A 22,425-nucleotide genomic window follows, 5' to 3' on the forward strand; every position below is an offset into this window, starting at 1 on the left:
GCACCTGGGGATCTTGGTGGACAAGAAGCTGACTGTGAGCCAGCAGTGTGTGGCTGCAACAGTAAAGCAAAATGGATCCTGGGCTGCATCTGCAGAAACATTATTAGCAGTGGGAGAGATGTGATCATCTCACTCTATGTAGTGTTTGCCAGGCTGCACATGAAAGATACAGAAAGATTCAGACAGACTGCAAAGGCAGGTCATGAAAATAAAGGGCTGAAAAAACCTCTTCTATGAGGAAATGTTGTTGGCATTAGCTCCTGAAAAAGAGAAAGCTCAGGCAGCGGGGGAAGCTCATCCTAGTGTTCCAGTACTTTGAGGGTGGCTACAAAACTAATGGAGGCTCTTCACATGGAGTCACACGGAGAGGACAAAGGATGATGAGTGCAAGCTGCACTGGGAAAGGTTTCATCATGACGTAAGAAAGAATTATTTTGAGCATAAGAACAAGCATTCCCCGGAACAATCCATTCAGGGATGTGATAGGAGTCTACATCACTGGATGTTTTCAAAATGTGACTGAACAGGTTGCTAGATAATCCCATCTCAGCTCCCTTTGCCATGAAATGTTGGATCAGATGATTTTTCAAATTCCCTTCCAACTTGGGCTGTTCTATGATCCTGTTACTTCAAATCCCTCTGTCTTGATTATTTCCTCCCACTCTGTATAACAGTTATATGTTTGGAACACTAACTATATTGCATGACCAATTGTGAACTTCCCATTACTAGTAATGAAAGCTATTTTTAAAATAATAGACACTTCTTCTATCCCTATGTAAGATTTCTAAACTGAAAAATAAAACTGAATTAATGAAGAACGTTATAAAGCTATATTATAAATTTGTAGTTCTGTTGTAACAGAATTCCACATTAATCAGTGACAGTATAAAGGAAGTAAATCTCATTTAAAAACAGGATATACCAGGCTTGTGACACATTTTTTATCTCAAATTTAAGAAAGAGATTAAAAAAAAAAAAAAAAAAAAAAAAAGAAAAAAATAACAAACTTGGGAATTCGCAGGATTTTTTGGTAGTTTTTACTCTGCTTTCCAGAGGAAGTTTAGTGTGACTGAGGTATATTAAAAAAAAACAAAAAAACAAAACATTAAAAGCAAAACAAAGATGAAAAGCAAACCAAACAAAAAAAAAAAAAAAAAAAAAAAAAAAAGAGGGAAAAAAAGATAAAACCAAAACAATCCAACACCCCAAAATGATGGGTTCAGCACTATTTATTTTCAAATAAATTTTGACAACTGCCGTTTAGGTGCATGTGGGAAGTACTTCATTATGTTTGTTATAAAAAGTATATATAATGGTGTACATAGTTCCTGTTAAGTGAACATTGGAGAACTGTACTGGAATTTCCACTGATTCATGCAGATGAGCAAGTTTCCTAAGATGCAAAAAAGTTAGAGATTCATTAATATTTTCCAGAACGTTTATTGTTGGATTTATTTTCCCACTATTTTATATATCTTTAGAGATGTTCTATGTCAGAGGAAATAAAGACCTCCTTATAGTAGTTGCTATCATTACTTCTCCAATATCAAGAGGAAAAAAAAAAACAGAGAAAGAAAAATCAAAACACCTCTCAGACCAACAAAAACCTCAATCACTATCAGCACCTGTATTTGGAAGAGCAATTATTACTTAAGTTCTCTTCAATTCTATTCTGGGTTTATTGCATTTCTTCTAAAAGTAAGGTGTTTATTTATTTTTCTCATTAATTTTAGTTGAATTCTTTCCTTTAACATTTTTCTATTAAGCTAGCTAAGAAAATAATTCCAAGATGTTCATTATAGATTAAGGTTATGCTCGTACTTATTGCTCTAACTTCTGGTACTTTTTATGATCAATTCTGATGGTAATTGTTTTTTCAGGACCTTCATTTAAACTCTTATTGTAAGGACTTTGTGACAAATAAGTATATTCTAATATCCTGGTAATAAATCGCTGACTTCACACTAAGTTAGGATTCTAGACTACTTTAGGCTAACTATGTTTCATGACTGCTTTCATGACATTTTTGCCCATTGTGAATATCTCTATTTTTGTACTGTACCATAAGACCAGTCGTAATTCCATTTTTTCTATGACATGGATGTAAAAGACTTTTGTAGTTCTATGAATCCAGATGAGACCCATGGATCTTAATGTAACTTCTAACTTGTAATACTGCATCAAAATATACCACTTTTGCAAAGACAAGTGAAAATTACAAAAAAAAAAAAAAAGGTATTAAAAGAGAGTAAATGTGAAGGTTTTACTGAGTAGAAGATTTGAGATGAGAAATAAGAAATATAACATTCCAATTTCCAGGCTAGCAAAACTTGAGAAAAATAATTGCATGAAATATTATTATAAAACAAAATTAGTCAAAGATCGGGGATGAAGGGTATTAATAACCTGTGAGTACCAAATAAATTACCTAATTTGACATGAAATCCTGCTCTAGCAATGAAGAATGAGCATAATAACTTAGTGTCAGAACCTTTGAAACCATAGCTGTAAATGAGATTTCTTTTCTGCAGGTTGTTCTGTGAGATGAAAAGAACAGGAATAAATGAATACAGAATCTTTACATTAAATGGCAAAAAATCTACCTATGCTTATTTTAGTTGTCAGTAGTGTCAAACATGAGCACAGTAGTGAAACAAATCTACATACCAATGTATTATTGAAAACAGAGATTTATGTTATTTAGTATTCAACCAAGTTAATTAACCTGTCAAGATGACCTCAGCTGAAAAGAGAAGAATTATTTCCTGGCAATTTTTTTATTCTTTACAGGGCTTGAGTTTCATAAAAAGATATAAGAAGACACAGCCCTGGACAAAACAGGGCTTGGGGCATTTCTATTGCTATTTTCAGAAGAACCCCATCTTGACAGCTGCTCAAGCTGTACTAAAACTGTTCAGGATGAATGGTAAAGTTATTTTAAATCTTTTTTTAATTCATGGCCCACAGAGAGAAGCTCTCTGCTGAATTCCTTGAAATAGCTGAATAATTCTTTAAAGATGAAACATCATATACCTAATTTGAAAGTCTAGCTGTTATTATACAGTAGTACTGAAGAACAAAGAGAAGCATATGGCTAACTCCAGATATATTAATTCAGTAACACTGGAGATGCAGAATCCCCCTTAACTGAAATACCAAGAGTTTAAAAAAGATATTTAAAAACAGTGAAGACGAAGAAGTTAGTTGCTTAGTTGCTTATATATTTTTCTAGAAGTTTCGAGCATGAAAATAGTGGCAGAGGTTACACTTCAGAGGCTACACAGACACAGAAACCTTTCAGTGACTCAAAGCTGATTGAGAAACATAAAAGATACTACTGATAGATTAATGCACTGAACATTCTTTGCTGTTAGCTTACATAGTTGCTTTGCCCCAGATGGTATTTCTGCTATTCTTTTAACTCCATAGACAGCATTGTTCTCTACAGAGCTGATGGGTAACTGTTTTTTCCTTTACGACTAACAAGCTGCCAACAGTGACTCATTAGCATTTTAAACTGGATTTTTTTTTATGAAAAAAGAGTTGAGTAAAACTGGGATAAATATTCCCCAGCTAACACATCAAAGGTTGTGCTCACATTAGAATTTTGGTTCAGATCTTCCTTCTAACTCTTAAATGTGCCAAGTGGTTTTACTACAAACAAATTAGCTTCCTTTAAAAAGAGGAACACTGAGAAGATCAACTAGGTGTACAAAACGTGTTCCATCTCCTTTTGAAGAAAAAGTATTAAAAATTACTGACAGTTCGTTTTGACAAGTTAGAACTGTATGAGTAACGATGGCATTTAGGCCAGAGGACTAGACCAGACAGAGTCCAAGGAAATTTCTCAAACCATACGTAATGCAAATGTAGATAATTCAGAATCAATTATTTGTTTCATGATCTACTCAGTCTGATGGATTATTTTTTAATTCAGACAAGGACACAGTATGTGAATGTAGCCTTTCTCTTAGGGGCAGAGATGAAAGGTATTCCTGATATTATTGTTTGTGAAGTGAAAATGTTGGCATTTATTTTACACACTAACCTAAACAGCTCTTTTCTTCTATCCATCTGCCTTTACTGAAAGCTTCTCTAGTATTATCCATGTATGGGAACCACACTTCCTTATGTCTTGTTAGTCAAATAACCTTCATTCTTCATTTTTGCATTTTAATTTATTGGGACATCTTTTAAAGGTGTTCTCCAAATGAAGTGAATTTACATCATTTAATCATGTCACAATTGACAACAAAATATGAGATCTTACAGACCTTTAAAAATTTAATTATATTTCATCATTTCCTCATTTACCTTCATTTGAGATTAAATACTAATATTCAGAACTGAACAAAACTATTGTTCCAGAAGTTGCTGGGTCTATCCCATATGAAATAACAGAAATTATTTTTGATACATAAGAGAGAGAATATCGAGAGATCTGTTTTATAAGGATGTTTAGATGTCATGAGGAATTGAGAAAGAAGAATGAATTAAGGGTTAGGTATTGAACACTGAGATGAAGAGGATAGAGTCACAAGTTCAAGAAATGTGAAAACACGGAGTTAGCTCAACAATGAACAAAAAAGAAAAGTGTGCATAAGATATCTTTCCTCTGAGTTTAAGTATTTATTGAAAATCATATTTTTTGCTGTCTTATTATATAGTTTTCATTGATGAGATATCCAAACAACTCTTAAAATCACTGTCAGTTATGTAACCAGCACAAGTGAGAGAAGCTCAGTTAGATACGGCCCCCACACCCTGAGGAGAAGTATGGAACTTTGTACATAACATTAATAATGAGTAAGGTCCTAGAAAGAAATCAGAATACTTTGTAATAATCTAAGAAAAGAGCTGCTCCATTATATATAAGAATTGTATCTAACAGAAAGACTTTTCAAAGAATGCTATACTTTTCTTTGTTAGTTTTACTTTTTAAGTGTTTTTGACTAAGCTGTCTAAAATGTTAGTCAAAAAATACATAAAATACTTTAAAAGGCAAAAAATACCCTCAAAATATCCTTTGAGAAAAAAAAAAAAAAAAAAAAAAAGGAAAAAGTAGTCCTGATCCTCAAATCATTATGATAAAAGTAATGTTCTGATAGTGCTTCTCCTTTGTCCTAATAAAAATATTTGAAAATAGTGATAATGAGAAAAGGGAAAAGAAAATCAGTGTTAGAGAAACCTTAGGAAATGTTTTTTACTATTCATATACTAGTTAATACTAAAGTTTACCTGAAAGTACTATAGAGTTATTAAAGTAGACCTGATTTACTTCTATTGTAGAAAATGCCCAGTTTACTAAACATCTGATTACAGGCATTAAAATAAATACACTAAAAAAAATAAATCAAAACTTTTTAAAGTATGATAATATATGCTTTATAATCAATGTCATTCCTGACTTTAAATTAAAGCAAAAAAAAAGTCAGAAATAAAGGAAATAGTGCAAAATATAAAATTATAAATATGCAAACTGCAAATACTGTAAATATGCTAAGTTTTCAGGTAAACAGACAAAAGAATAATAAATTTCTTGCTGAATATTTAAGTACTTTTTCAAGAGGAAAATGTATAACAAATTGGCAGATTTGTCAGCCTCTATTTATAAGTAGGATAATCAGTAAAAATCTATTCCATGTTTCTGAATGTTTCTCGGGATTTATTACATATACAGTTTTGGCGTTACCAGTACAGAAAAAGATCAAGCATAATAAATTGAGAGACAGTTTGTAACCTAGGAGACACAACAGTCATGATTTTAGTCTTTGCTTCTTATTTTATTCAACATCTGAACATTGTTTCTTTACATCAGCTATGGAGAATAAACAAAAAGTCAATACCCTACTATTATAATAATGTGATTACTCATGAAGTATTACTTTGTCATTTAGGTATTATTTAAAGAAAAAAAAAAGTGAGATTGAGAAAGGAAAGCAGTTGTGTTAAGTGTTTTAATTTTTGCCACAGATTCATTATCCATAAACTATCTATCTTTTAGTAAAAGAAGCCAGAATGAGAAAAGAAAGACAAAAAAGAGCTGTGAAACCTATCATCATATTCTCATACTATTATGGCTGTCCTCAAAATCATGCACTACTGTTCACAGTGTCATGGAATAACATGGATTTTAGTCAATATTTTTGATTTAAGGCTTACCTGACTTCTAATGCTCATCTATATCTGATTAGGTTCACCAGAAACTAGTTTAAGATTCTACTGCAGGTACTTAGATTCTTGTTTATTCCAGTTTTCATAAATTTTTAAAATTACATATACCTGGAATTAAAATCAGGCTATCTAACACAACAATTAAATGTAATTATTTCAGTAGCACTTTCAAAAACAAAGTAATTGCATTATTAAATAAAATACTTGAAAAAGGTATTATGTAATCCTTCAGGATTTCATGTATGTCATCTAGGTGTATTGCTAAGGCATCTTCAAAACTTAAAACATAAATTTAAAACATAAATACATTGGTAAACACTTCAGTCCAAGAACAACTACATTTTTAAGAAAGTAAAAGTGGGAAGGCTCTAAGATAAATGATAAAAAATGTTTACAACTGAGAGTTCCAAAACACCAGAAGTAGATAGTGAAATTTACTGTTAAGTTGCACAAAAATTCAATTCCTGAACTGTTAAAATACCCACTCTGTAAGTCTTCCTGCTGCATTTGATCTCCTTTCTCCCACATTCTAATACTTCTCTAATGTCCTCCATTTCCTCCACTTTCTGACAACAACCTTCTTAAAAATATTTCTTTTTTCTGATTTGTCATTAGCTGAGCTCATCCCTCTACCTTAAGCCTCAAATTACTTATGGAAGAAACAAGACTTGACCTGGGTTATTCTGCGCCTGCAGGGAGCTCATTCCTGCACAGTGATGTAACCCCGTAGGCAGCATTGTTGCAAGAGAAATTATGGCAGCCATTACTCTCTCCCTTTTAAAATTTTGCTCTGTCACTAGCTAGCTTTTCTTTCTTTTTCTTTTTTTTTTTTTTTTTTTTTTTTACAGCATGATATACATTTTTTGCATGATATATATTATGTATATACAAATTTTTTCTGAATAGTACTTGTTTTCATGCTGTCTTCAACAATTTGCCATAATAAACCTTTAAAGATATGCATTATAAGATTTACTGTAGTGCTATTAGTCTGATACAATAGGTGTGTTTAAGATTACTGTTTTTCTCCTCTAGTTATGTAGTTCTTTCCTTGACTGTTTATTATTACTGGACATTATAGTGTATGAACTGAATAATAGTGAATCACTTCCAAGAAGTAGGGGTCCACTTTTAAGTTGAAAGTAAAGATTATATAACCTGTTACTATTATTAAATTATATTCCAATTTTATTTCTACAGGCAAATGCAGTAGAAATTCAATTCATTCTGTCTGATATTCACTTGGCATAGTTATTTTGGCAAAATTCCTAAATGCAAGTATTTTTCTACTGTGCTATTCACAAACAGCATGCAATTTATCTGGTTTTAGATTAATATTTCTCTGAAGAAAATTTTTACATTTCACCAAACTTCAACAGCTATAACTTCTTCAGAAAAATCAGTAAAAATGAAAACAAACAGGCAAACAAGAAAAAAAGCAGAATATTTTGATTATGCACATACTTCGGTGCTTCAAAAATTTAGATTTAGAACATCTTGTAATTGCTGACAATTTACAAGATGAAGAATATTAAAAATGAAGGTCCTTTTTCCTGCTCCTCTGTTAAATGGTTTCCATTGTTAAAGTGAAACAAAAACAAAGCCTCCATCCCTCTATGCTGCATGTCAGGGAACATTCCAACTGCAGACTTGTAGCTTGAAAAGCAACACTTCTGTTCATTCATGAGTCATTCACTTAAGTGAACATTAGCAAATAATGGTGTTTTAATGAAGAAAAATTATTTGAGATAAAAAGTAGTTTAAAAAGATGAATGGCATCTGTACAAAGATATATTGCAACAAACCCTTATAATTAAGGCATTTACTAGTTCAGTTTTCTGAAAATATCAGTTTAGGAATATTCTGTTATCTATTCACGCAACAAACAAGATACAATATGACATATATTTCATTCTAAATCAGAATGCTAACATATTTTTGATTTCAACTGAAATTAAAATTTTGGTTAGAGTTAAAACCTGTGTTTCTACAGTAAATACAATAAAACAGCTCAAGTTAAACATGATAATGAATCAGAAAGAGGCCCTGAAATTGTTTCATGTGTTCATTTTATCCATAAATAATTCAGGCAACGATGTCTGAGTATATTAAATAAGAGAAGATGCCTAATGTACAAGTAAAGGGTCTCAAATTCTGTAAAAAGTGTCTGGATGGTGGCTTTCTCTCAGAAATAAGGCCGCAGTGGTCCTGTCAAAGTTTCCACAAACTCTTTTTTCCTCCTTCTGTATCTTTTCAAGAATACAGTTTAATTCTATGACACAACCACTTAGTTCAGATCTACTATGCAGATATTTTACAGAGGATATGTATTAGAGCTGACACATATGGAATCAATTTTTCTTGATGTTTATGTATACTTCGACTTTAAATATATATACAAAAATACAGTAACAGAGATTTTGCAAGTTGTGAAGATATTAAAATTTTTGAAAATATAAACACAGCTCTAATTTGATGAGGACAACAACGCAGCCCAACCAAATACATTTAGAGGTCTCTTCAGTGTATCTGCTAATAGAAAGACAAGCAGAACACTTTGCTTACTTTTATCTCCTAGAGAGAAAGAAAATGGACAAGTCATGTCAGTAGTATCCATACCTAAACATCTGGTCTCAATTCCTCTCCAGAGTCCAGATGACAGACATTCCCTCACTGCAGAGCCAACTAGCATGTATCCTGAGTCACAGGTAAATATAGCTGTAGATCCATATGTGATTTGAGTTCCAATCTTATTCCCATTTGGAGGTGTAGGAAGCTCTCCACAGGAAATAACTGCATGGCAAAACAAAAAGAAAAAAAACCCACAAGTGTGCAGCTGAGAATCTCAAACACACATACAATAATGCCTGCCAACCAAAAATACTTATCAACCAGTCAATCAGATAAATAAATTTCACACTTTGAACTATTTTGGAGAAATCTGTAGAAATCATAGATTAAAAACCTGTAAACAAAAACTATTCCTCCCCCAAAAAATATACTTAAGAGAGGGGGAAAAACAATTAAAATAATTTCTGTAAAGTTAAAAAAGCCTCTCAGAACATTATTAAATGCTGTTTAATTACCTTGCTTTTATCAAGTATTTTCTGCATATTGGAACATCACAATTGCTATCAGAGTTAGTTATTCCACTTTGGGAAGGTGCAATTTTGATCTTCTAGGTCATAATTAAATCCTTACTCTAGCATTTACACATTATATTTTTATAAAGAGTGAATGATATTGATGGAATTTATTGCTATTTATTTACAATTGAAAACATCTTTTCAATCAAAATAATATTTTTCTTTGTCACTTTTAATGATTAACAAAAACAATTTATGAGTAGTAAATAAGAGGCTGAAATTAGGCAGTACAATTTATGCCTAGAAGGAAATAAGTAATAATATTTCAAACAAAGCTCCTCAAAACATAGCTAAAAGTAGATTGTCTATTAAAGCAAAAAGAGATGCAAATAGAAATTTAGTATGTAGAATAAATATGTACACAGAGAGAAAAATATAGATATATACACAGTATTTTTAACACTAGCAGAGATAAAATATTGCAATTAACTTTTTAATTTTTTTTAAATTATATATTAGACTTCTAATTATAAAGAACTCAAAATTAAGGTTAATTTCCAGTATAATTAATCTGTGTTTCAAATTGTATTTTTAAGCCACCTTTTTTTTCCATATATATTGTCAAAATAAATTATAAGTGCATTTTAAGCTATAGTTATCTGGCTTATCTACAGACTTTTAAAATATTTTTGTATTTATACATAAACATGCAGATAAGCACATTTCTGATACAGGAACCAAAAGCACAATTGCATCCCTCTCTGTCAGAGGGTACATCACACTGTTCCATAAAGAGAAAGAGTTTTGCTGCTTCAAAGTGTAACCAAACTACTAGTTTTGGAAAAGACATGTCTAAATGTAAATTTATAAAGAAATGTGCTTTTCACAGCCACAGGGGAGGGAAACACAATTATAGCTACTTTAGTTGTTTAAAATATCTGTTTTTTTTTTTTTTTAATTAACTGTTGCAGGTTATCAGCATACTAGTTAAAGGTAGGAATGATGTGCATATGTGCATATGTACACTACATGGTAATTTCTTGAAAGGAGAGATTATTTTACTTATCAAGTGTGCAGACAGGATACAAAGGTTTTGCATTTTTCAAGATTTTAAAGCATCCCTGACCTAAAATAAACATATAGGAAAATGTTCTCTTTGTACCTTTAGAGATCTAGAGACCTCTAAACTCCAGAAGTGTGCCTACAGATATATCCTTTTCACTAATTCTACTGTATTCTATTTGTAAATAATAACCTTTAGGATACCCAGGAATTCCAGCCAAGAAACACTTTTTCTAATTTACTGTTTTGAATACTAAATTAGTACATTTCTAATTCACCGAATAAAATATTCTTTTCCTGAAATCTGTTCGGCAGATGCAGATACAACATGTACTCACTTTGGCAGTAAGGCCGCTCATTTCTCCAACTCCAGGTGCCGTTAGCAAGACACTCGATAGATGCCGGTCCCAGACCATAATACCCAGGATCACAGCTGAAAACCACTTTGGTTTTATACTCATAGTGTGAACCATTCACTATTCTCCATCTTCCATGTTCCAGGGTAAAAGAATTGATGCTCGGACATGTAACAACTTCCAAAATAACAAGAAGACATAGTTATTGGTGGCTTAGCACAGGCAAATTGGGAAAATCTGTACCATTACTAATCAAAAAATGTATTTTAAATAGAGTGACATAATCTGTGAAAACTAAGGCTGTATGTGAAATTGCTTGTATGAGTTGAAATGAGCAGATATGAGTTGTCTCATTTAACTAATAATCATCCAGAAAGAGAAGGGATTGTGTATGCAGAATGATGCAGTTGTGTAGGGTTAGATAGATAGGAACTATACCATGGAGCTTCTGTGACATTTTACAGCAGGCACCAGAATCTTTACTAAAATTTTAAGGACATTTAAATGGAGAAATTATTTTTCTACCTAGGTAAACTATGAGATATGAAAGACTTCTTTGAGAGGCTGCACATGGGTGACAGAAAAAATAATATCCATATCCAAGTTGTTATTTCAACAGCTGTAGGTTTTTTGTCTCATTTCTTAATTCTAAGTGTTCTTCCTCCAGAAATGGAACAAAATCATTCTAAAACACTAATAGAATTATAAATATTATAAGAAGCATAATGATTTTCCCACTTTGTTTTTTCTCTATTTTCATCGGTTCTTAGGAAATAGGTAAATTCATAACAGTGAAATTTTCAAGAACAAGAAGGAAAAAAAAAGAGAAAGGGAAAATCCCTGAAAAATACTCCAGCCTTAATTTGCTTTCATTTCCAAAATTCATTGGGTGAGATAATCCAAATCCTAATGTGCATGAGATACTGACATCCCTATATCACTCTTACAGTCACCTGGGTTTTCATATCCCATTTGTAACTGCTGATATCTACTTCATTTTGGGAGTTAAATGCAGTTTTCTCTGCAGTGATGTTCCCTCAAGTTTAGATGTGTAGGACTATAGTGATGGGATTAATATAAGTAATAAGCATCAGTTTCAAACAATTATCACAGGTTTGGCAATTCTGGACAGTAAAAAGGGTTTGTTAACAGTACATGACTTGTGCAGCTCTCCTTGAAGAGTTGACTTTGGAGGAAAACCTCTGTAACCATTAATTTTGATTTAACTGTAAATTAATTATTAGTTTGATTGCATTCTATAAGCTCTAGCATGTTTATTCTGCTTATGTTGTTAAGTTTCAGCGTGTATTAGTTACATACACTTAATATATGTATTTCATAATAATTTAATACCAACAATAATTCACAGATTAAAGTAACCTGAAGATGAAAGTTTAACTCATGTTAAGATTTGTGCCCTGGATAAACAGACAAAATGTACAGACAGGTTTTTACTCTCCAGAGACTTTTTACATGTGACTCACCTACGCAGCGGGGTGTTTTATTGTGATTGCTCCAGGTGCCATCCGGCTGGCAGACTGCAGTAGTCAGCTCTTTGGCTGATAGCCTGTATCCATCATTGCAAAAATAAGTAACACGGGTGCCAACTAAGTAATCTGTAGTTAATATCCCACCATTTAGTGGAGCTTTAGGAATTCCACAAGATATTGCTGAGTAGAGAGAAAGACAAAGTTTTTTATGCCTTCAATATAAGTTTCCACTGACCTCAGAGAGCTTAAGTATTGCAAAATCACTAGTCTTAAATTCATAAAAAATAATTTTTAACTCATTAATGTGTGTTTTAAGCATGCAAATAAATTCTTTTAAAAGTTTAGCCCATTTAATCCACTGAAGGTTTTGCATTTTGGTGGAGGAAGTAAAATATAAGAACAATGGTTCATAATTCTGCAGCTAACAATTCAAAATGCAGATGATAATAAAGGGAATAGAAAATATCTGGGAAAAAATATGACCAGCATGGTTGAATTAATAAAGCATGTTAGAGAAAAACAAATATTGTTTATGTTCAGATTTCTTCCATCAGTTGTACTTTGTGACCTCTGGCAAATCCCTAATATTACCTTGCAATATTCTATTTTTACCACCTGGAAAGCAGAAAGAAAAGAGTCCTTTGAAAATATTGAATCATAGAATCATAAAATGGCCTGGGGTGAAAAGGGCCTGAAAGATCTAGTTCCAATCCCTCTGCAATGGACAGGAACATCATTTACTAGATCAGGTTGCTTAAATCCCAGTCCAGCCTGGACCTGAACACTTCCAGGGATGGGGCATCTACAGCTCCTCTGGGCAACCTGCTCCAGTGCCTCACCACCTTCACAGTAAGGAATTGCCTCCTGATGTGTAATTTGAACTGATCCTCTTTCAATTTAAAGCCATTCCCACCTATCCTATTGCTGCATACCCTTGTAGGAAGTCCCTCTCCAGGTTTCCTGTAGGCTTCTTTTGGCCCTCGTCTTTGTCATCCATGGCTTGTGAAGCAAGACTGAAGCACTTGTCAGCAAAGACTGAGTCAAAACCACTTCTGAGTACCTCAGCTCTCCATGTCCCAGGTAACTGGGTCTCCTGCACCCTTCTGGAGAGGGCCCACAATTTGTTTGGTCTTCATTTTATCACCAATATATCTGTCCTCACTTCTACCCTCTCTAGGCTTTGTTTTTGTGTTTTGTTTTGTCCAGTAGCTCCTTGCTCATCCAGTCAGGTATCCTGAAGTTTCTCCCTGACTTTTTCTCTGATAATATTTCTGAGGATACAACATACCTGAGCTTTGAAGAAGTGATCCTCGGACTATTAACCAGTTATCTCGGTCCACTCTTAAATCTAAGGCTTTATTCCATGGTATTCTACCAAGCAAATCCCTGAAGTGGCCAAATTCTGCTCTTCTGAAGTTAAGGCTAGCTAGCATCCAGCTTTCTCACTGCTCTAAGGATTTTGTACTGTATAACTTCACAGTCACTGCACCCTTCAGCTTTACATTACTCATCAGACACTGCTCGCTGCTGAGAAAAAGATCCAGCATAGCACCTCTCCTTGCTGGCTCTATCTCTTAGAGAAGAAAGCTGAAAACTGCAAATAAAAGTATAAGCTACTATTTTATTTCTTTTCCTTAACAAAAATAATGTACCAAGAGAAGATATGTTTCTAAATAATGCTCTCTCTGTTTTTGGAATAAAAATTAAAACTTTTTAAAACCCTTTTCCACATTCTAAAACCATATATCTAATGTAGGTCAGATCCAAGAAAAAAAAAAAAAAAGTGAAAAAAAGGGGCTTAGTCATTTAAGTCTGAAGTACCTTACTTTGAAGTAAAATCTTGAGCCCTAAGAAAGTACCTATCATGCCCACACAGGAAGGTTAATCCTCTCAGACTATGTATAAATACTTGTAAAAAAAAAAAAAGAATACAATCTATTTTTGCTCCTTCTGGGAGCTGATCTGACATAAAACTGATTTGCTTCATAAGCAATATAACAACTGTGTGGAACCATACTGAAGCTGATAATCACAGCTAAGACACAGGTACAGCACCAATCCTATAACAACTTGCAGAAAACAGATGTAAGAATCAATGTTAAAATATTCTTTCATTGCCATAAAAAACCTTTTGCATACAACATGGAAATTTATGAAAAAGAAAAACCAAAGACCACAGTACAGACACACTTTGCTGAAAAGATCACAGAAAACTATTTCTAATTTGCTATCACCCTGTCTTGGCAGCCATAAGAACATATACCTAATGACTGTCGCTGTAGCTATTGGCAACTAGAGAAAAACACACATTTAGAAGAAAATAAGAAAACTGTGATTAAGAAATTGAAGACTCCAAGAAGCTATAATTGAATTCAAAGCTCTAGAGGGTATGAGAACATGACCCCAGTGAGATAAAAAGTGACAAGCTAATTAAACAAAAATGTCCATCTTCCACCTTTTACCGAACATCTGATAAAACTACTATTTCATCTACTTGCCATCACCAAAGAAAGAAACAACTTCTATGACACTAAAATGAAAACATGACTATGGGAAATAGAAAAGGTATAAAACTCTCAGAAAGCTGTATGAAAGCAAATCCCAGGAAGGAGAAATGCAAGAATGCTGAAGATACAAGGACAAGAAACAATAGGGCTATGAACTATGTAAAGATAGGTCTCAGGAAAATATGTTAAGCAAAATAGTAGAAATATATAAGTTTAATAATGAAGCTTTATCCATTGTTTTAAGTTATTGCAAGCAAGCATTGTTCAAAGCAAGATGTATGTGCAGCTTTATTAATTGGCCTAAGCAAACACTTGTCAGCTCTTAATATAATGTTAATATTATGCTATAGGCTAGAAAGTTGTTAAAAGACTGTAACAAAGAGAACTTCGTCTGCTGTTGTTAGCAGCTGAAGCTGTTCCATCTCCTGTGCTTGGCTCCAAAAAATGAGACTGATTGTGATAGAATAAAGCTTTGAGACAGCTGCTCCAGCAGTCCGCTCCCATTGCTTATATATGTATATATACACTGTTACATATATATATATATATATATATAAATTAATTAAAAAAAAAAAAATCCCAGGAACCAAAATGTGACAATGTTTATTACTTCTTAAATTCCTCAATAGCTTGGATTGGAGATTAGGCAAATCTATACATTCCAAGATGATAACTAGTATAACCAAGGTATAACCAAATAACATTCTTTACTGCATAACTGGCCTAGTTTAACCTCTTCTCTCAAAAGCATGTTAATGATAATAAGAACTTTGAGACAATTACAAGAGATGCCTGAACAATGTCCACTGTGTTACATAGGGGCCCGGATTCAGCAGTACATAGAATAATTATCCACTTGCAAAATTATTATCCACTCAGGTAAAAAGCATTGATTACAATCCTAAGCAACAACAAATTCTACAATATTGCTTATTGACATAATACACATAATTCACATTCTGTCTCTTTTACCAATCAGTAAAATATATATCAGATACATTCTAGCTGCAACCTGAGACGTTCTATATCTACCACTGAGATTAATTACTCCTTCAGTATCCAAAAATCTCCATTAGTGACTTGATAAATTTTGAGTCATATTATCCATGTCAACAGTCAATCTTGTGGCACAAGAAAAATATATTCCTCCCTTAACCTTAAATTTTTAAGAAACAAGATGCCAACCAGCAATGCGTAATAACAGACTTTTATATAAACAACAGATCTCCCAAGGGTCACCCAATGACATTTTGGTTTACAGCAGTTTTGAGCTGAATTTCACATTTGTGGAAACGTGCACAGAAAAGTTGCCCAGAGAAGTTGTGGTTGCCACATCCCTGGAAGTGTTCAAGGCCAGGTTGGACAGGCTTTAAGCAACCTGGTAGAGAAGAGTGTTCCTGCCCCTTCCAGTGGACTGGGACTATGTCTTTAAGGTCCCTTCCAAGTAAACCCTTGTATGATTCTATGAAAATTACCATTTAATTAGGGGAAAACTTGAAAATGTCAGGAAAAGCTATTGCCACGTCAGATACTTTGACAGGAAAAAATGACAATAGGAAATACCCAAAATTCCCTAAAAAAGGGATCTATCACAGAAATGTTCGGTCACTATATGTCAGCTTGGGCAATATTGTTAATCAAACTGAAACATTAAAATCTATTATTTTTTCACAAACTTCAGAATATAGTTCCAGTTTCAAAGATATAAGTAAAAAGTATACACAGTCCTTGGAAAATCTTAGTTATATTAATCCTCAAAGAACACCAGCATTTCAGAAATTATTGTTAGACTAAAATGAAGTGCTTAAATAAATGGTAAATCATTGTTTTTTGTATGTCAGTCTTATTATCTCCTCTTGAAATACTGTTTCTTAAAATTACATTTGTTTTTATGAGGTCGAAAAATTTTGGCACAGAAGTACGACCACAAAATATTTCCCTGCTATTAATTTTAAGTCAGAAAACTGATGGCTTACATTAGAAAAAGAAAGTTTCTTGGAGTTTATTTTTTTATATATATATTATATATATAAAAAAGAATTTACCTTGACAAGCAGGGACTGGAACATCCCACGAGTAATACCCATAGGGAGACTTCCTGCATACAGCAGTGCTTTTCCCAATGAGGCGGAAGCCCCGGTCGCACGCCCAGCGAACCATGCTGTTGAGCTGTCCACCTGTCTGACTGACAATGAAACCGTGCGGGGGCGACTCGGGGGTGCTACAGTAGAGAGCTTGGAACACAAACATTAAATGAATAAAATATGCGTTTAGAACTCGGGAAACTATTCTTGAGAAATTCTGGCGGAAATCAGTGGATATCGGATTAGACACTGAGAAACCGTTGCTAAAGCTGTATTTTATGTACTGGTAATGCATGCTTTGACCAATTTCACAAAATATACAGGTGATAAAAATAAAGCTTTATAAGGTCTTTACAAGATTCAGGTTTGGGGAGCCTCCAAAAAAATAGTTGTAGCTCCCTTTTACAATTGGCTATGGCTTTGCATTTCAGTTGCGGTTTTGGTTTTTTGGTTTTTTTACCATCTTCTTTTTAAATCAAATAAACTACTGAGCTTTAGCTTATGAGGAAATTTATTGCAATTGTATACATTTCAGTTGTGTAAAAAATTTTGAAAGAAGGAAACAACTAGTACATCCTGAACATAACTATTTTTAAATAGCCCTTTCTTTCTGGTCCCAAATAAGTTCTTTCATTTAAGTTCTGTGATACATTGAACTAAGGTGAAGTAAAACATTTTAAATAGATTTTTATTATATTTATGACTATCACCATAAATCCGTGGCAAATTACTGAATCTGCTTTTAGTTGTTGATTTATTTAGAACACATTAAGTCTTTCAGAAGTCTTATCCAGAGACTATAAAAAAATACATAACTCATTATGAGAGGAAAATATATGTCTAAGAGTTACAGTTTTTATAATCTGGAATTATTTATGCACTTAACAACTCTGACATTAAATACTGGTTATTTACTATGTTTCCTTTATCTCCCTTGTTCATTGAGTAGCAAATAATTTAGGTTTGGCTATCTTGGCACAGGAGTGAACCAGAAGGCTTTTATAACCTGGTAATATAACTTGAAGATGAATTTTGTTTGTGCAAAAGTTTAACTTGGTTTCTGATTAATGTGATTAATGGTTGCTAGCCATAAAGGCTGTTTTCCCTTTCTGTAGGAAATAAAGCTGTGCTGGAAGTTTGTTTCCAAGTGCTTCCTTTATGCTTTGAAGAAACATTGATAACTTGATATTTATTTTCTCAGGCAAATAGAGTACTGCTGCTTCACTCACTCTTTAAGCCTTTCAGTGTCTCATGACTTACCTCAGGTCAGTGTTTTTCTCACATGAAAGCTTTCTGACCAGATGGAGTCATATGGCCGTTTGTTTGCAATTAGTACTTATTAAACATATTAAAGCAAAGAACAGAATCAGAACTACTGCTATATCTTTCGGATCACATACTATGAAAGTATTTTCTTCCTTACACTAAGTGTCTCCCGATTTATACTTTCCTGAAAGAACCAAAGATAGAGAGACTTCTAGTTTTGTGTATAAGAAAACATACGAATATTTTCTCTGTGAAACAGATCACTAGAAAATATTTCCTGTCTGCCACTCAACAGTTCTCTCACTGCCTGTAAGGAAAGACTTTGAAGAATTTTCCCTTCTTTCTCTTTTAACAGATCCAAAAGGGACTATGGGAAATGAAAATTGGTACCATACATTATTTTATATCTAGTAAACAAAGAGTTTTACTTAATTAACAACAAACATTTTAAGTCTGAGAAAACTGTCCTTTCCTAAAGGGAAAGATGATACTTATAAGGTTTCACAGTATATATGATCCTAATTATTTTTCTTCAATTGTGAAGTAGCAGAAAGTGCGAAAGAAAGGTGAAAAAGTGAGAAAAACAAAAAAAAAAAAATCACAGCAGAAAGAATTTTTTGCTTATTCTTTATTTCTTTATCTGCCTTATGGAATGAAACAGCTTTACAGCAATAACTTTTCTAATATCTACAGATACTATCCTTAGTACTTTTCATTGTGTCTATTTCATATCTTTGGTTATCATAAAAAAATTCAAATATAGATCTTGTGCAATTGCTGTAAATTGCAACAAATCTACTTTAGCTTGACTAATTAAAATAATTTACCAGTAAAATAAATATATTTTATTTTAATAATTCTCTAAAAGCATTTTTACTAAAATCTAACTTTGTCAGGTACGCTTTCCACACACTATTCATAAATATGTTAATTTGAATTAATAGCACATAAAATACCGGCTTTTTCACATACTAATTTGTCTCTTTTTATGTTGATTGCTGTTTCTGTTGAACCTTAAATTAAAGAGTTCAACCCTTTAGGGTTTTCCACTTCATAGCTGTTCACTCCTGCCTTGTTGCAATGCTTTCCCCTGTCTCACCAAAATTCTTAACGGTGAATTGCATAAAGATCTAGTTAGAGAAACACCCCAGTATGAAGAGGCACACAAGTGAAAATAAATGGGAGAGAGAAAGGGGAAGAGTCTTCTTTTATTTTTAGTACTGACTTATGCCATTTTAAAGCCCTGTCTTTTATTAATTCTATACAGTGCACATGTGAGGGGGGTTTGTACCTCACAAGATGAGGGTCATTAGGTTCATATATAGAGAACAGATTGGATTTCCTTTCAGTTTGGTTAATTAAGGATACCAAATATATCTTATATTATCCTTTTCATATAAAGAAATGTTCCACATTGAAATTTTATGCACATTACAGAAAGTAACATTTGCATACCTATATATCTTATCCTGAAACCCTTTTTATTGGTGCCATGATCTGCTGACCACCGGAGAAATACTTCATGGCCATTGCTGGTTATATTTAGAGAAGATGAATAGTCCCCACTGAGAGATATGAGCAATGGGCTATGACTATTTGGTCCTTGGTACAAAGGAAGGGGGGGAAAAAAAGGAAAAAAAGGAGTTACAAAGTTTAAAATAGCATACAATAAAACATATGCATGCAATTAGTATATATGCAAAACATCCTTCAAGCAAATGGCAAATTAATTTGAATTAAAAAATTTAAATATAACTGGAAGCTATATATTTGCTCAAAACAAAAATTATGTCTAACATGCAGTACAATTTTAAAATAAAGTAATCCAGTAAATCGAAATAATTGCTTAAGATTTTTTATACTGAAAAATTATGATATATATAAAAAATAGTAATTAGACAGAAGCAGTATAAAAAAACAATGATAAAGACAAGGTATCATCTAAAGTTATGCATCCTATAGTTACCATCAAAAACCTCAAGTATATCAAATTCCTTTTCTGTCTGGAAGAATTCAAAGAACATGCTGATATTGTAACCCTTTTCCACAGTAATGGTCCACGCACACATCTGGAGATTTGGGTAGCTGTCAGGATATCCAGGACTCAGTATCACGCCTGTTGAATCCAGACGCATTTCATTGGCTGGGCAGAGCACTGTGAAACAGAAAAAATTGACAAAAAAAATCTAAAGCCCATTATTTCTATTTCATGTGATTGACAAGATTTTCCTGAGTTTGAAAGAACTGCATCACTCATTCTATTTCCTTAAATTGAACATCATTGTGATTTAAAATATGGTGAAGGGATTTAATTTTGAATTTATCTGAATTCACTAGGTCTACAGGAATAATAATCTCATTAAATATAAATAGTTGACATTATCATGGTATTGGAAGTTTTTTTTCAAAAATGTGTTTGCTTCATGATATATGAACAAATGCCTTCAGTATATTCAGAACCTCATACTGCAAAACAAGAGCATTGAAATATTTTTATATTGACAACTAACTCCTACATGAAAATGAGTTAGTCCTGAGTTACAGAAGAAAAAATAATATGATCTTAGTTTTCCCAAGAACACTGGGTATAATATTGTCCTTAATTACAAAAATCAGGTCTTATGTTGAAATTTCAAATTATTGGACTATGAAGAGAAATAAAGAACACAGAAAAGCAGAGAAAGGGGGAGAAAAGAAGTATTTATCTTCATAATAAAAAACTTTACAAGAATCATAGAATATTTGGATTAAATATGACCTTTGAAGATCATCTAGTCCAACCCTCTACAAACGCATCCAAACTGAACTTGAAAAACTGTATGTGCCCATATATTTTAAAAATATTTGTATCTCAGTTGCAAATTAGCATCTAGTTGCTAAACTTCAAAAGTTGTTTCTCATGTCCTGTGTTTGTTTCAGTTACTGAAGAAAAAATTGAATATAGCATCTCCACCCCACTTAACAAAACTCATATGGCTGGAATCTTGCTGTCAAACTACACTGCTGTGCCAGTTGTGACACATCTCTCAAGAAAAAGAACAAAGTAATCCTCTCAGCTTTATACGTACATCCAGACATATATTTATACAAAAATGTGTAGCAGGAAGAGCCTAACAGTAATCTGGCTGCACTCATTTATTTGCAGCTGGTTTTGCCTTGCAAACTGACCTTAATTTCAGGATTTTGAGCTAAACATCCCTCAGGAATTTATTATCAAGAATTTAAAGACTTGTTTCTGTTAAATAGATTCCCTTGGGAATTACGTAGCTAAATTTTTTGTGAATCAGAGAAAATGTATCTGAGATATAGTTAAGAGTGACCATTAAAGAATTTTCTTGCAGTCCCCTTATTATGATGCAAAATAGAGTTTGAATCTTCTTACTCTGAAATTTTCATTTTATGCTAAAAGTAGAAGCTAATTTTAAGGAAAATTAAGAGCAAACTTACAGGCTTTGTTTGGACAATATTCTATTTAAACTAAACAAGATGATGGAAATTGGCTAAACTTGTGGAATTTAGTGACTATCTTCACACCTGAAGGAAATCTGCAAGAATTTTAAGAAATGCCCATCCAACTGAAACACACCAGAAAAAAAAAAAGAGAGAAAAAAAATGTCATTTTAAATAGTACTAAATATGATGTAAACTAACCTGTAATAACTAAAATTACCAAATATATATTAAATATAATTTGTGTCAATTTTTTTTTTAGGATTCCTAATTTGTCTAGTTTATCTTTACTGCAATACATTAGGTTCAAGACTAATATACTGTTAATTAAATTCTGTTCAGCAGCATTCTTCAGATTTACTTATGGGTTAATTTTGAATGTAGGTATCAATTTATTTAAAGTCAAAATTTAAAGAAAAATTCAATCAAATGTCAATTTACACTGGCTAAAGCGTATAATATATGCACAGGTTAAAGCATCAGGAATTAACAGTATTAAGTTCAAAAACAAATGTATGCTCTACCCAGTGAAAAGAATTGGTAAACTAGAACCAATATGGGCCAACAGAAGAACTGAGACTTTTCCTTGAAAGTGGCTTTTACATGGTGTGTTATACTCTGCACAATGAAATATGGTAGCTTATCCATAGGCCAATACGACATAGCAAAATCATGAAACAGAGAAAATTTTTGGCATGTATTTTTGCTGCCTTTAGATTCCACAAAGCCCTTTATTCATCTTTCATTATTGAAATTTAACTTATATATTGTGATTTTCAAACCTAGACATTATATAAATAAATATAAAAGAAAATATGCTGCTGTTTATACTAGGTTGCCAATTGGACTGGTCATTTTTAGCACAATTTGAGAAATTCCTTTGCAATTTTCTTTTTAATTTTCTGACTCTAACTCTGAAGACCACGTTAATTTCATTCTACTTTAAA

General features: G+C 32.7%; 1 protein-coding gene across 4 annotated transcripts in view; it reads right to left on the reverse strand.

Moving 5' to 3' along the window:
- CSMD3 (CUB and Sushi multiple domains 3) overlaps positions 1 to 22,425 on the reverse strand; it is a 587,774-nt gene that overhangs the window by 59,213 nt on the left and 506,136 nt on the right. For all 4 annotated transcript variants that reach the window (XM_088178475.1, XM_014870085.2, XM_088178481.1 and 1 more), the window contains 6 exons: positions 19,995 to 20,183; positions 19,484 to 19,630; positions 16,724 to 16,912; positions 12,166 to 12,351; positions 10,664 to 10,858; positions 8,797 to 8,970 (listed from right to left, as the gene is read on the reverse strand). In XM_088178475.1, coding sequence (XP_088034601.1) covers positions 8,797 to 8,970; positions 10,664 to 10,858; positions 12,166 to 12,351; positions 16,724 to 16,912; positions 19,484 to 19,630; positions 19,995 to 20,183 — 1,080 coding nt within the window. The remainder of the gene's footprint in view (positions 1 to 8,796; positions 8,971 to 10,663; positions 10,859 to 12,165; positions 12,352 to 16,723; positions 16,913 to 19,483; positions 19,631 to 19,994; positions 20,184 to 22,425) is intronic.

Source organism: Sturnus vulgaris, chromosome 1, assembly GCF_052056855.1.
Source record: "Sturnus vulgaris isolate bStuVul1 chromosome 1, bStuVul1.hap1, whole genome shotgun sequence".
In the NCBI taxonomy this organism is placed as follows: Eukaryota; Metazoa; Chordata; class Aves; order Passeriformes; family Sturnidae; genus Sturnus; species Sturnus vulgaris.